This window comes from Apteryx mantelli, chromosome 30, assembly GCF_036417845.1.
Source record: "Apteryx mantelli isolate bAptMan1 chromosome 30, bAptMan1.hap1, whole genome shotgun sequence".
NCBI lineage: Eukaryota > Metazoa > Chordata > Aves > Apterygiformes > Apterygidae > Apteryx > Apteryx mantelli.
The window spans coordinates 5923985-5938691 of record NC_090007.1 but is presented as its reverse complement, the minus strand read 5'-3'; the positions used below and the strand labels follow the sequence as shown (position 1 = coordinate 5938691).

Genomic DNA, 14707 nt, shown 5'->3' with positions numbered 1-14707 from the left:
TGACCCCTCACTGGACATGCTAGTTGGCACGAGCATTGTCTCAGTGGACATTGTCGATGCCTCTGCCTGGGTGGAGGAGATTCTTCTACTCGTCAGTGGGACTGCAGTAGTAGGTGGGAGACTTGAGCTTGTCCCCCGGGAAGCTGTTGTGGCAGTAGAGGAAGAATTGGGAGCCGGGGACGAAGCGGTCGTGGTTTCAGAAACAGTGGTAATAGCCATGGACTCTGTGATGGGAGTGCTTGTCTCAACACCTCTGCTTGTTGACCCCTCACTGGACACGCTAGCTGGCACGAGCATTGTCTCAGTGGACATTGTCGATGCCTCTGCCTGGGTGGAGGAGAGTCTAAGGGTTGTCAGTGGGAAGGAAGTGGTAGACGGAGCACCTGTGCTCATCCCATGGGCAGCTGTGGAGGGACTAGCGGAAGAACTGGGAGCTGTGGTGGCACCAGTCGTGGCTTGGGAAGCAGTCGTAGTAGGCGTGGACTCCGAGATGGGAGTGCTTGTCTCAGCACCTCTGCTTGTTGACCCCTCACTGGACATGCTAGTTGGCACGAGCGTTGTCTCAGTGGACATTGTCGATGCCTCTGCCTTCGAGGAGGAGATTGCTGTACTCGTTGGTGGGACTTCAGCAGTAGTTGGGGGAGCTGTGCTCATCCCGCGGGGAGCTCTTGTTGCAGTAGCGGAAGAACTGGGAGCTGTGGAGGCACCAGTCGTGGCTTGGGAAGCAGTGGTAGTAGGCCTGGACTTTGTGATGGGATTGCTTGTCTCAGCACCTCTGCTTGTTGACCCCTCACTGGACATGCTAGTTGGCACGAGCGTTGTCTCAGTGGACATTGTCGATGCCTCTGCCTGGGTGGAGGAGAGTCTAAGGGTTGTCAATGGGATGGAAGTGGTAGACGGAGCACCTGTGCTCATGCCGCGGGGAGCTCTTGTTGCAGTAGGGGAAGAACTGGGAGCTGTGGAGGCACCAGTCGTGGCTTGGGAAGCAGTGGTAGTAGGCGTGGACTTTGTGATGGGAATGCTTGTCTCAGCACCTCTGCTTGTTGATCCCTCACTGGACATGCTAGTTGGCACGAGCGTTGTCTCAGTGGACATTGTGGATGCCTCTGCCTGGGTGGAGGAGATTCTTCTACTCGTCAGTGGGACTGCAGTAGTAGGTGGGAGACTTGTGCTTGTCCCCCGGGAAGCTGTTGTGGCAGTAGAGGAAGAATTGGGAGCCGGGGACGAAGCGGTCGTGGTTTCAGAAACAGTGGTAATAGCCATGGACTCTGTGATGGGAGTGCTTGTCTCAACACCTCTGCTTGTTGACCCCTCACTGGACACGCTAGCTGGCACGAGCGTTGTCTCAGTGGACATTGTCGATGCCTCTGCCTGGGTGGAGGAGAGTCTAAGGGTTGTCAATAGGATGGAAGTGGTAGACGGAACACCTGTGCTCATCCCCTGGGCAGCTGTGGAGGGGGTAGCAGAAGAACTGGGAGCTGTGGAGGCACCAGTCGTGGCTTGGGAAGCAGTGGTAGTAGGCGTGGACTCCGAGATGGGAGTGCTTGTCTCAGCACCTCTGCTTGTTGACCCCTCACTGGACATGCTAGTTGGCACGAGCGTTGTCTCAGTGGACATTGTCGATGCCTCTGCCTGCGAGGAGGAGATTCTTCTACTCGTCGGTGGGACTGCAGTAGTAGGTGGGAGACTTGAGCTTGTCCCCCGGGAAGCTGTTGTGGCAGTAGAGGAAGAATTGGGAGCCGGGGACGAAGCGGTCGTGGTTTCAGAAACAGTGGTAATAGCCATGGACTCTGTGATGGGAGTGCTTGTCTCAACACCTCTGCTTGTTGACCCCTCACTGGACACGCTAGCTGGCACGAGCATTGTCTCAGTGGACATTGTCGATGCCTCTGCCTGGGTGGAGGAGAGTCTACGGGTTGTCAATAGGATGGAAGTGGTAGACGGAGCACCTGTGCTCATCCCATGGGCAGCTGTGGAGGGAGTAGCGGAAGAACTGGGAGCTGTGGAGGCACCAGTCGTGGCTTGGGAAGCAGTCGTAGTAGGCGTGGACTCCGAGATGGGAGTGCTTGTCTCAGCACCTCTGCTTGTTGACCCCTCACTGGACATGCTAGTTGGCACGAGCGTTGTCTCAGTGGACATTGTCGATGCCTCTGCCTGCGAGGAGGAGATTCTTCTACTCGTCGGTGGGACTGCAGTAGTAGGTGGGAGACTTGAGCTTGTCCCCCGGGAAGCTGTTGTGGCAGTAGAGGAAGAATTGGGAGCCGGGGACGAAGCGGTCGTGGTTTCAGAAACAGTGGTAATAGCCATGGACTCTGTGATGGGAGTGCTTGTCTCAACACCTCTGCTTGTTGACCCCTCACTGGACACGCTAGCTGGCACGAGCATTGTCTCAGTGGACATTGTCGATGCCTCTGCCTGGGTGGAGGAGAGTCTACGGGTTGTCAATAGGATGGAAGTGGTAGACGGAGCACCTGTGCTCATCCCATGGGCAGCTGTGGAGGGAGTAGCAGAAGAACTGGGAGCTGTGGAGGCACCAGTCGTGGCTTGGGAAGCAGTCGTAGTAGGCGTGGACTCCGAGATGGGAGTGCTTGTCTCAGCACCTCTGCTTGTTGACCCCTCACTGGACATGCTAGCTGGCACGAGCGTTGTCTCAGTGGACATTGTCGATGCCTCTGCCTGGGTGGAGGAGAGTCTAAGGGTTGTCAATGGGATGGAAGTGGTAGACGGAGCACCTGTGCTCATCCCATGGGCAGCTGTGGAGGGAGTAGCGGAAGAACTGGGAGCTGTGGAGGCACCAGTCGTGGCTTGGGAAGCAGTCGTAGTAGGCGTGGACTCTGTGATGGGAGTGCTTGTCTCAGCACCTCTGCTTGTTGACCCCTCACTGGACATGCTAGTTGGCACGAGCGTTGTCTCAGTGGACATTGTGGATGCCTCTGCCTGCGAGGAGGAGATTCTTCTACTCGTCGGTGGGACTGCAGTAGTAGGTGGGAGACTTGAGCTTGTCCCCCGGGAAGCTGTTGTGGCAGTAGAGGAAGAATTGGGAGCCGGGGACGAAGCGGTCGTGGTTTCAGAAACAGTGGTAATAGCCATGGACTCTGTGATGGGAGTGCTTGTCTCAACACCTCTGCTTGTTGACCCCTCACTGGACACGCTAGCTGGCACGAGCATTGTCTCAGTGGACATTGTCGATGCCTCTGCCTGGGTGGAGGAGAGTCTACGGGTTGTCAATAGGATGGAAGTGGTAGACGGAGCACCTGTGCTCATCCCATGGGCAGCTGTGGAGGGAGTAGCAGAAGAACTGGGAGCTGTGGAGGCACCAGTCGTGGCTTGGGAAGCAGTCGTAGTAGGCGTGGACTCCGAGATGGGAGTGCTTGTCTCAGCACCTCTGCTTGTTGACCCCTCACTGGACATGCTAGTTGGCACGAGCGTTGTCTCAGTGGACATTGTCGATGCCTCTGCCTGCGAGGAGGAGATTGCTGTACTCGTTGGTGGGACTTCAGCAGTAGTTGGGGGAGCTGTGCTCATCCCGCGGGGAGCTCTTGTTGCAGTAGGGGAAGAACTGGGAGCTGTGGAGGCACCAGTCGTGGCTTGGGAAGCAGTGGTAGTAGGCGTGGACTCCGAGATGGGAGTGCTTGTCTCAGCACCTCTGCTTGTTGACCCCTCACTGGACATGCTAGTTGGCACGAGCGTTGTCTCAGTGGACATTGTGGATGCCTCTGCCTGGGTGGAGGAGATTCTTCTACTCGTCGGTGGGACTGCAGTAGTAGGTGGGAGACTTGAGCTTGTCCCCCGGGAAGCTGTTGTGGCAGTAGAGGAAGAATTGGGAGCCGGGGACGAAGCGGTCGTGGTTTCAGAAACAGTGGTAATAGCCATGGACTCTGTGATGGGAGTGCTTGTCTCAACACCTCTGCTTGTTGACCCCTCACTGGACACGCTAGCTGGCACGAGCATTGTCTCAGTGGACATTGTCGATGCCTCTGCCTGGGTGGAGGAGAGTCTACGGGTTGTCAATAGGATGGAAGTGGTAGACGGAGCACCTGTGCTCATCCCCTGGGCAGCTGTGGAGGGACTAGCGGAAGAACTGGGAGCTGTGGTGGCACCAGTCGTGGCTTGGGAAGCAGTCGTAGTAGGCGTGGACTCCGAGATGGGAGTGCTTGTCTCAGCACCTCTGCTTGTTGACCCCTCACTGGACATGCTAGTTGGCACGAGCGTTGTCTCAGTGGACATTGTCGATGCCTCTGCCTGCGAGGAGGAGATTGCTGTACTCGTTGGTGGGACTTCAGCAGTAGTTGGGGGAGCTGTGCTCATCCCGCGGGGAGCTCTTGTTGCAGTAGGGGAAGAACTGGGAGCTGTGGAGGCACCAGTCGTGGCTTGGGAAGCAGTGGTAGTAGGCCTGGACTTTGTGATGGGATTGCTTGTCTCAGCACCTCTGCTTGTTGACCCCTCACTGGACATGCTAGTTGGCACGAGCGTTGTCTCAGTGGACATTGTCGATGCCTCTGCCTGGGTGGAGGAGAGTCTAAGGGTTGTCAATGGGATGGAAGTGGTAGACGGAGCACCGGTGCTCATGCCGCGGGGAGCTCTTGTTGCAGTAGCGGAAGAACTGGGAGCTGTGGAGGCACCAGTCGTGGCTTGGGAAGCAGTGGTAGTAGGCGTGGACTTTGTGATGGGAATGCTTGTCTCAGCACCTCTGCTTGTTGATCCCTCACTGGACATGCTAGTTGGCACGAGCGTTGTCTCAGTGGACATTGTGGATGCCTCTGCCTGGGTGGAGGAGATTCTTCTACTCGTCAGTGGGACTGCAGTAGTAGGTGGGAGACTTGTGCTTGTCCGCCGGGAAGCTGTTGTGGCAGTAGAGGAAGAATTGGGAGCCGGGGACGAAGCGGTCGTGGTTTCAGAAACAGTGGTAATAGCCATGGACTCTGTGATGGGAGTGCTTGTCTCAACACCTCTGCTTGTTGACCCCTCACTGGACACGCTAGCTGGCACGAGCATTGTCTCAGTGGACATTGTCGATGCCTCTGCCTGCGAGGAGGAGATTGCTGTACTCGTTGGTGGGACTTCAGCAGCAGTTGGGGGAGCTGTGCTCATCCCGCGGGGAGCTCTTGTTGCAGTAGGGGAAGAACTGGGAGCTGTGGAGGCACCAGTCGTGGCTTGGGAAGCAGTGGTAGTAGGCGTGGACTCCGAGATGGGAGTGCTTGTCTCAGCACCTCTGCTTGTTGACCCCTCACTGGACATGCTAGTTGGCACGAGCGTTGTCTCAGTGGACATTGTCGATGCCTCTGCCTGGGTGGAGGAGAGTCTAAGGGTTGTCAATGGGATGGAAGTGGTAGACGGAGCACCTGTGCTCATCCCATGGGCAGCTGTGGAGGGAGTAGCGGAAGAACTGGGAGCTGTGGAGGCACCAGTCGTGGCTTGGGAAGCAGTCGTAGTAGGCGTGGACTTTGTGATGGGAATGCTTGTCTCAGCACCTCTGCTTGTTGACCCCTCACTGGACATGCTAGTTGGCACGAGCGTTGTCTCAGTGGACATTGTCGATGCCTCTGCCTGCGAGGAGGAGATTCTTCTACTCGTCGGTGGGACTGCAGTAGTAGGTGGGAGACTTGAGCTTGTCCCCCGGGAAGCTGTTGTGGCAGTAGAGGAAGAATTGGGAGCCGGGGACGAAGCGGTCGTGGTTTCAGAAACAGTGGTAATAGCCATGGACTCTGTGATGGGAGTGCTTGTCTCAACACCTCTGCTTGTTGACCCCTCACTGGACACGCTAGCTGGCACGAGCATTGTCTCAGTGGACATTGTCGATGCCTCTGCCGGGGTGGAGGAGAGTCTACGGGTTGTCAATAGGATGGAAGTGGTAGACGGAGCACCTGTGCTCATCCCCTGGGCAGCTGTGGAGGGAGTAGCGGAAGAACTGGGAGCTGTGGAGGCACCAGTCGTGGCTTGGGAAGCAGTCGTAGTAGGCGTGGACTCCGAGATGGGAGTGCTTGTCTCAGCACCTCTGCTTGTTGACCCCTCACTGGACATGCTAGTTGGCACGAGCGTTGTCTCAGTGGACATTGTCGATGCCTCTGCCTGCGAGGAGGAGATTCTTCTACTCGTCGGTGGGACTGCAGTAGTAGGTGGGAGACTTGAGCTTGTCCCCCGGGAAGCTGTTGTGGCAGTAGAGGAAAAATTGGGAGCCGGGGACGAAGCGGTCGTGGTTTCAGAAACAGTGGTAATAGCCATGGACTCTGTGATGGGAGTGCTTGTCTCAACACCTCTGCTTGTTGACCCCTCACTGGACACGCTAGCTGGCACGAGCATTGTCTCAGTGGACATTGTCGATGCCTCTGCCTGGGTGGAGGAGAGTCTACGGGTTGTCAATAGGATGGAAGTGGTAGACGGAGCACCTGTGCTCATCCCATGGGCAGCTGTGGAGGGAGTAGCAGAAGAACTGGGAGCTGTGGAGGCACCAGTCGTGGCTTGGGAAGCAGTCGTAGTAGGCGTGGACTCCGAGATGGGAGTGCTTGTCTCAGCACCTCTGCTTGTTGACCCCTCACTGGACATGCTAGTTGGCACGAGCGTTGTCTCAGTGGACATTGTCGATGCCTCTGCCTTCGAGGAGGAGATTGCTGTACTCGTTGGTGGGACTTCAGCAGTAGTTGGGGGAGCTGTGCTCATCCCGCGGGGAGCTCTTGTTGCAGTAGGGGAAGAACTGGGAGCTGTGGAGGCACCAGTCGTGGCTTGGGAAGCAGTGGTAGTAGGCGTGGACTCCGAGATGGGAGTGCTTGTCTCAGCACCTCTGCTTGTTGACCCCTCACTGGACATGCTAGTTGGCACGAGCGTTGTCTCAGTGGACATTGTCGATGCCTCTGCCTGGGTGGAGGAGATTCTTCTACTCGTCGGTGGGACTGCAGTAGTAGGTGGGAGACTTGAGCTTGTCCCCCGGGAAGCTGTTGTGGCAGTAGAGGAAGAATTGGGAGCCGGGGACGAAGCGGTCGTGGTTTCAGAAACAGTGGTAATAGCCATGGACTCTGTGATGGGAGTGCTTGTCTCAACACCTCTGCTTGTTGACCCCTCACTGGACACGCTAGCTGGCACGAGCATTGTCTCAGTGGACATTGTCGATGCCTCTGCCTGGGTGGAGGAGAGTCTACGGGTTGTCAATAGGATGGAAGTGGTAGACGGAGCACCTGTGCTCATCCCCTGGGCAGCTGTGGAGGGACTAGCGGAAGAACTGGGAGCTGTGGTGGCACCAGTCGTGGCTTGGGAAGCAGTCGTAGTAGGCGTGGACTCCGAGATGGGAGTGCTTGTCTCAGCACCTCTGCTTGTTGACCCCTCACTGGACATGCTAGTTGGCACGAGCGTTGTCTCAGTGGACATTGTCGATGCCTCTGCCTGCGAGGAGGAGATTGCTGTACTCGTTGGTGGGACTTCAGCAGTAGTTGGGGGAGCTGTGCTCATCCCGCGGGGAGCTCTTGTTGCAGTAGGGGAAGAACTGGGAGCTGTGGAGGCACCAGTCGTGGCTTGGGAAGCAGTGGTAGTAGGCCTGGACTTTGTGATGGGATTGCTTGTCTCAGCACCTCTGCTTGTTGACCCCTCACTGGACATGCTAGTTGGCACGAGCGTTGTCTCAGTGGACATTGTCGATGCCTCTGCCTGGGTGGAGGAGAGTCTAAGGGTTGTCAATGGGATGGAAGTGGTAGACGGAGCACCGGTGCTCATGCCGCGGGGAGCTCTTGTTGCAGTAGCGGAAGAACTGGGAGCTGTGGAGGCACCAGTCGTGGCTTGGGAAGCAGTGGTAGTAGGCGTGGACTTTGTGATGGGAATGCTTGTCTCAGCACCTCTGCTTGTTGATCCCTCACTGGACATGCTAGTTGGCACGAGCGTTGTCTCAGTGGACATTGTGGATGCCTCTGCCTGGGTGGAGGAGATTCTTCTACTCGTCAGTGGGACTGCAGTAGTAGGTGGGAGACTTGTGCTTGTCCGCCGGGAAGCTGTTGTGGCAGTAGAGGAAGAATTGGGAGCCGGGGACGAAGCGGTCGTGGTTTCAGAAACAGTGGTAATAGCCATGGACTCTGTGATGGGAGTGCTTGTCTCAACACCTCTGCTTGTTGACCCCTCACTGGACACGCTAGCTGGCACGAGCATTGTCTCAGTGGACATTGTCGATGCCTCTGCCTGCGAGGAGGAGATTGCTGTACTCGTTGGTGGGACTTCAGCAGCAGTTGGGGGAGCTGTGCTCATCCCGCGGGGAGCTCTTGTTGCAGTAGGGGAAGAACTGGGAGCTGTGGAGGCACCAGTCGTGGCTTGGGAAGCAGTGGTAGTAGGCGTGGACTCCGAGATGGGAGTGCTTGTCTCAGCACCTCTGCTTGTTGACCCCTCACTGGACATGCTAGTTGGCACGAGCGTTGTCTCAGTGGACATTGTCGATGCCTCTGCCTGGGTGGAGGAGAGTCTAAGGGTTGTCAATGGGATGGAAGTGGTAGACGGAGCACCTGTGCTCATCCCATGGGCAGCTGTGGAGGGAGTAGCGGAAGAACTGGGAGCTGTGGAGGCACCAGTCGTGGCTTGGGAAGCAGTCGTAGTAGGCGTGGACTTTGTGATGGGAATGCTTGTCTCAGCACCTCTGCTTGTTGACCCCTCACTGGACATGCTAGTTGGCACGAGCGTTGTCTCAGTGGACATTGTCGATGCCTCTGCCTGCGAGGAGGAGATTCTTCTACTCGTCGGTGGGACTGCAGTAGTAGGTGGGAGACTTGAGCTTGTCCCCCGGGAAGCTGTTGTGGCAGTAGAGGAAGAATTGGGAGCCGGGGACGAAGCGGTCGTGGTTTCAGAAACAGTGGTAATAGCCATGGACTCTGTGATGGGAGTGCTTGTCTCAACACCTCTGCTTGTTGACCCCTCACTGGACACGCTAGCTGGCACGAGCATTGTCTCAGTGGACATTGTCGATGCCTCTGCCGGGGTGGAGGAGAGTCTACGGGTTGTCAATAGGATGGAAGTGGTAGACGGAGCACCTGTGCTCATCCCCTGGGCAGCTGTGGAGGGACTAGCGGAAGAACTGGGAGCTGTGGAGGCACCAGTCGTGGCTTGGGAAGCAGTCGTAGTAGGCGTGGACTCCGAGATGGGAGTGCTTGTCTCAGCACCTCTGCTTGTTGACCCCTCACTGGACATGCTAGTTGGCACGAGCGTTGTCTCAGTGGACATTGTCGATGCCTCTGCCTGCGAGGAGGAGATTCTTCTACTCGTCGGTGGGACTGCAGTAGTAGGTGGGAGACTTGAGCTTGTCCCCCGGGAAGCTGTTGTGGCAGTAGAGGAAAAATTGGGAGCCGGGGACGAAGCGGTCGTGGTTTCAGAAACAGTGGTAATAGCCATGGACTCTGTGATGGGAGTGCTTGTCTCAACACCTCTGCTTGTTGACCCCTCACTGGACACGCTAGCTGGCACGAGCATTGTCTCAGTGGACATTGTCGATGCCTCTGCCGGGGTGGAGGAGAGTCTACGGGTTGTCAATAGGATGGAAGTGGTAGACGGAGCACCTGTGCTCATCCCATGGGCAGCTGTGGAGGGAGTAGCAGAAGAACTGGGAGCTGTGGAGGCACCAGTCGTGGCTTGGGAAGCAGTCGTAGTAGGCGTGGACTCCGAGATGGGAGTGCTTGTCTCAGCACCTCTGCTTGTTGACCCCTCACTGGACATGCTAGTTGGCACGAGCGTTGTCTCAGTGGACATTGTCGATGCCTCTGCCTGCGAGGAGGAGATTGCTGTACTCGTTGGTGGGACTTCAGCAGTAGTTGGGGGAGCTGTGCTCATCCCGCGGGGAGCTCTTGTTGCAGTAGTGGAAGAACTGGGAGCTGTGGAGGCACCAGTCGTGGCTTGGGAAGCAGTCGTAGTAGGCGTGGACTCCGAGATGGGAGTGCTTGTCTCAGCACCTCTGCTTGTTGACCCCTCACTGGACATGCTAGTTGGCACGAGCGTTGTCTCAGTGGACATTGTCGATGCCTCTGCCTGGGTGGAGGAGATTCTTCTACTCGTCGGTGGGACTGCAGTAGTAGGTGGGAGACTTGAGCTTGTCCCCCGGGAAGCTGTTGTGGCAGTAGAGGAAGAATTGGGAGCCGGGGACGAAGCGGTCGTGGTTTCAGAAACAGTGGTAATAGCCATGGACTCTGTGATGGGAGTGCTTGTCTCAACACCTCTGCTTGTTGACCCCTCACTGGACACGCTAGCTGGCACGAGCATTGTCTCAGTGGACATTGTCGATGCCTCTGCCTGGGTGGAGGAGAGTCTACGGGTTGTCAATAGGATGGAAGTGGTAGACGGAGCACCTGTGCTCATCCCATGGGCAGCTGTGGAGGGAGTAGCAGAAGAACTGGGAGCTGTGGAGGCACCAGTCGTGGCTTGGGAAGCAGTCGTAGTAGGCGTGGACTCCGAGATGGGAGTGCTTGTCTCAGCACCTCTGCTTGTTGACCCCTCACTGGACATGCTAGTTGGCACGAGCGTTGTCTCAGCGGACATTGTCGATGCCTCTGCCTTCGAGGAGGAGATTGCTGTACTCGTTGGTGGGACTTCAGCAGTAGTTGGGGGAGCTGTGCTCATCCCGCGGGGAGCTCTTGTTGCAGTAGCGGAAGAACTGGGAGCTGTGGAGGCACCAGTCGTGGCTTGGGAAGCAGTGGTAGTAGGCGTGGACTCCGAGATGGGAGTGCTTGTCTCAGCACCTCTGCTTGTTGACCCCTCACTGGACATGCTAGTTGGCACGAGCGTTGTCTCAGTGGACATTGTGGATGCCTCTGCCTGGGTGGAGGAGATTCTTCTACTCGTCGGTGGGACTGCAGTAGTAGGTGGGAGACTTGAGCTTGTCCCCCGGGAAGCTGTTGTGGCAGTAGAGGAAGAATTGGGAGCCGGGGACAAAGCAGTCGTGGTTTCAGAAACAGTGGTAATAGCCATGGACTCTGTGATGGGAGTGCTTGTCTCAACACCTCTGCTTGTTGACCCCTCACTGGACATGCTAGTTGGCACGAGCGTTGTCTCAGTGGACATTGTCGATGCCTCTGCCTGCGAGGAGGAGATTCTTCTACTCGTCGGTGGGACTGCAGTAGTAGGTGGGAGACTTGAGCTTGTCCCCCGGGAAGCTGTTGTGGCAGTAGAGGAAGAATTGGGAGCCGGGGACGAAGCGGTCGTGGTTTCAGAAACAGTGGTAATAGCCATGGACTCTGTGATGGGAGTGCTTGTCTCAACACCTCTGCTTGTTGACCCCTCACTGGACACGCTAGCTGGCACGAGCATTGTCTCAGTGGACATTGTCGATGCCTCTGCCTGGGTGGAGGAGAGTCTACGGGTTGTCAATAGGATGGAAGTGGTAGACGGAGCACCTGTGCTCATCCCATGGGCAGCTGTGGAGGGAGTAGCAGAAGAACTGGGAGCTGTGGAGGCACCAGTCGTGGCTTGGGAAGCAGTCGTAGTAGGCGTGGACTCCGAGATGGGAGTGCTTGTCTCAGCACCTCTGCTTGTTGACCCCTCACTGGACATGCTAGTTGGCACGAGCGTTGTCTCAGTGGACATTGTCGATGCCTCTGCCTGCGAGGAGGAGATTCTTCTACTCGTCGGTGGGACTGCAGTAGTAGGTGGGAGACTTGAGCTTGTCCCCCGGGAAGCTGTTGTGGCAGTAGAGGAAGAATTGGGAGCCGGGGACGAAGCGGTCGTGGTTTCAGAAACAGTGGTAATAGCCATGGACTCTGTGATGGGAGTGCTTGTCTCAACACCTCTGCTTGTTGACCCCTCACTGGACACGCTAGCTGGCACGAGCATTGTCTCAGTGGACATTGTCGATGCCTCTGCCTGGGTGGAGGAGAGTCTACGGGTTGTCAATAGGATGGAAGTGGTAGACGGAGCACCTGTGCTCATCCCATGGGCAGCTGTGGAGGGAGTAGCAGAAGAACTGGGAGCTGTGGAGGCACCAGTCGTGGCTTGGGAAGCAGTCGTAGTAGGCGTGGACTCCGAGATGGGAGTGCTTGTCTCAGCACCTCTGCTTGTTGACCCCTCACTGGACATGCTAGTTGGCACGAGCGTTGTCTCAGCGGACATTGTCGATGCCTCTGCCTTCGAGGAGGAGATTGCTGTACTCGTTGGTGGGACTTCAGCAGTAGTTGGGGGAGCTGTGCTCATCCCGCGGGGAGCTCTTGTTGCAGTAGCGGAAGAACTGGGAGCTGTGGAGGCACCAGTCGTGGCTTGGGAAGCAGTGGTAGTAGGCGTGGACTCCGAGATGGGAGTGCTTGTCTCAGCACCTCTGCTTGTTGACCCCTCACTGGACATGCTAGTTGGCACGAGCGTTGTCTCAGTGGACATTGTGGATGCCTCTGCCTGGGTGGAGGAGATTCTTCTACTCGTCGGTGGGACTGCAGTAGTAGGTGGGAGACTTGAGCTTGTCCCCCGGGAAGCTGTTGTGGCAGTAGAGGAAGAATTGGGAGCCGGGGACAAAGCAGTCGTGGTTTCAGAAACAGTGGTAATAGCCATGGACTCTGTGATGGGAGTGCTTGTCTCAACACCTCTGCTTGTTGACCCCTCACTGGACATGCTAGTTGGCACGAGCGTTGTCTCAGTGGACATTGTTGATGCCTCTGCCTGGGTGGAGGAGAGTCTAAGGGTTGTCAATGGGATGGAAGTGGTAGACGGAGCACCTGTGCTCATCCCCTGGGCAGCTGTGGAGGGAGTAGCGGAAGAACTGGGAGCTGTGGAGGCACCAGTCGTGGCTTGGGAAGCAGTGGTAGTAGGCGTGGACTCCGAGATGGGAGTGCTTGTCTCAGCACCTCTGCTTGTTGACCCCTCACTGGACATGCTAGTTGGCACGAGCGTTGTCTCAGTGGACATTGTCGATGCCTCTGCCTGGGTGGAGGAGAGTCTAAGGGTTGTCAATGGGATGGAAGTGGTAGACGGAGCACCTGTGCTCATCCCATGGGCAGCTGTGGAGGGAGTAGCGGAAGAACTGGGAGCTGTGGAGGCACCAGTCGTGGCTTGGGAAGCAGTCGTAGTAGGCGTGGACTTTGTGATGGGAATGCTTGTCTCAGCACCTCTGCTTGTTGACCCCTCACTGGACATGCTAGTTGGCACGAGCGTTGTCTCAGTGGACATTGTCGATGCCTCTGCCTGCGAGGAGGAGATTCTTCTACTCGTCGGTGGGACTGCAGTAGTAGGTGGGAGACTTGAGCTTGTCCCCCGGGAAGCTGTTGTGGCAGTAGAGGAAGAATTGGGAGCCGGGGACGAAGCGGTCGTGGTTTCAGAAACAGTGGTAATAGCCATGGACTCTGTGATGGGAGTGCTTGTCTCAACACCTCTGCTTGTTGACCCCTCACTGGACACGCTAGCTGGCACGAGCATTGTCTCAGTGGACATTGTCGATGCCTCTGCCGGGGTGGAGGAGAGTCTACGGGTTGTCAATAGGATGGAAGTGGTAGACGGAGCACCTGTGCTCATCCCCTGGGCAGCTGTGGAGGGAGTAGCGGAAGAACTGGGAGCTGTGGAGGCACCAGTCGTGGCTTGGGAAGCAGTCGTAGTAGGCGTGGACTCCGAGATGGGAGTGCTTGTCTCAGCACCTCTGCTTGTTGACCCCTCACTGGACATGCTAGTTGGCACGAGCGTTGTCTCAGTGGACATTGTCGATGCCTCTGCCTGCGAGGAGGAGATTCTTCTACTCGTCGGTGGGACTGCAGTAGTAGGTGGGAGACTTGAGCTTGTCCCCCGGGAAGCTGTTGTGGCAGTAGAGGAAAAATTGGGAGCCGGGGACGAAGCGGTCGTGGTTTCAGAAACAGTGGTAATAGCCATGGACTCTGTGATGGGAGTGCTTGTCTCAACACCTCTGCTTGTTGACCCCTCACTGGACACGCTAGCTGGCACGAGCATTGTCTCAGTGGACATTGTCGATGCCTCTGCCTGGGTGGAGGAGAGTCTACGGGTTGTCAATAGGATGGAAGTGGTAGACGGAGCACCTGTGCTCATCCCATGGGCAGCTGTGGAGGGAGTAGCAGAAGAACTGGGAGCTGTGGAGGCACCAGTCGTGGCTTGGGAAGCAGTCGTAGTAGGCGTGGACTCCGAGATGGGAGTGCTTGTCTCAGCACCTCTGCTTGTTGACCCCTCACTGGACATGCTAGTTGGCACGAGCGTTGTCTCAGTGGACATTGTCGATGCCTCTGCCTGCGAGGAGGAGATTGCTGTACTCGTTGGTGGGACTTCAGCAGTAGTTGGGGGAGCTGTGCTCATCCCGCGGGGAGCTCTTGTTGCAGTAGCGGAAGAACTGGGAGCTGTGGAGGCACCAGTCGTGGCTTGGGAAGCAGTCGTAGTAGGCGTGGACTCCGAGATGGGAGTGCTTGTCTCAGCACCTCTGCTTGTTGACCCCTCACTGGACATGCTAGTTGGCACGAGCGTTGTCTCAGTGGACATTGTCGATGCCTCTGCCTGCGAGGAGGAGATTCTTCTACTCGTCGGTGGGACTGCAGTAGTAGGTGGGAGACTTGAGCTTGTCCCCCGGGAAGCTGTTGTGGCAGTAGAGGAAGAATTGGGAGCCGGGGACGAAGCGGTCGTGGTTTCAGAAACAGTGGTAATAGCCATGGACTCTGTGATGGGAGTGCTTGTCTCAACACCTCTGCTTGTTGACCCCTCACTGGACACGCTAGCTGGCACGAGCATTGTCTCAGTGGACATTGTCGATGCCTCTGCCTGGGTGGAGGAGAGTCTACGGGTT

General features: G+C 56.8%; 1 protein-coding gene across 1 annotated transcript in view; it reads right to left on the bottom strand.

Annotated features, from left to right (window-relative positions):
* MUC16 (mucin 16, cell surface associated) overlaps positions 1-14707 on the bottom strand; it is a gene marked incomplete at its 5' end in the record, with an annotated part of 77201 nt that overhangs the window by 45857 nt on the left and 16637 nt on the right. The window contains one exon of the mRNA XM_067313093.1: positions 7897-7973. Coding sequence (XP_067169194.1) covers positions 7897-7973 — 77 coding nt within the window. The remainder of the gene's footprint in view (positions 1-7896; positions 7974-14707) is intronic.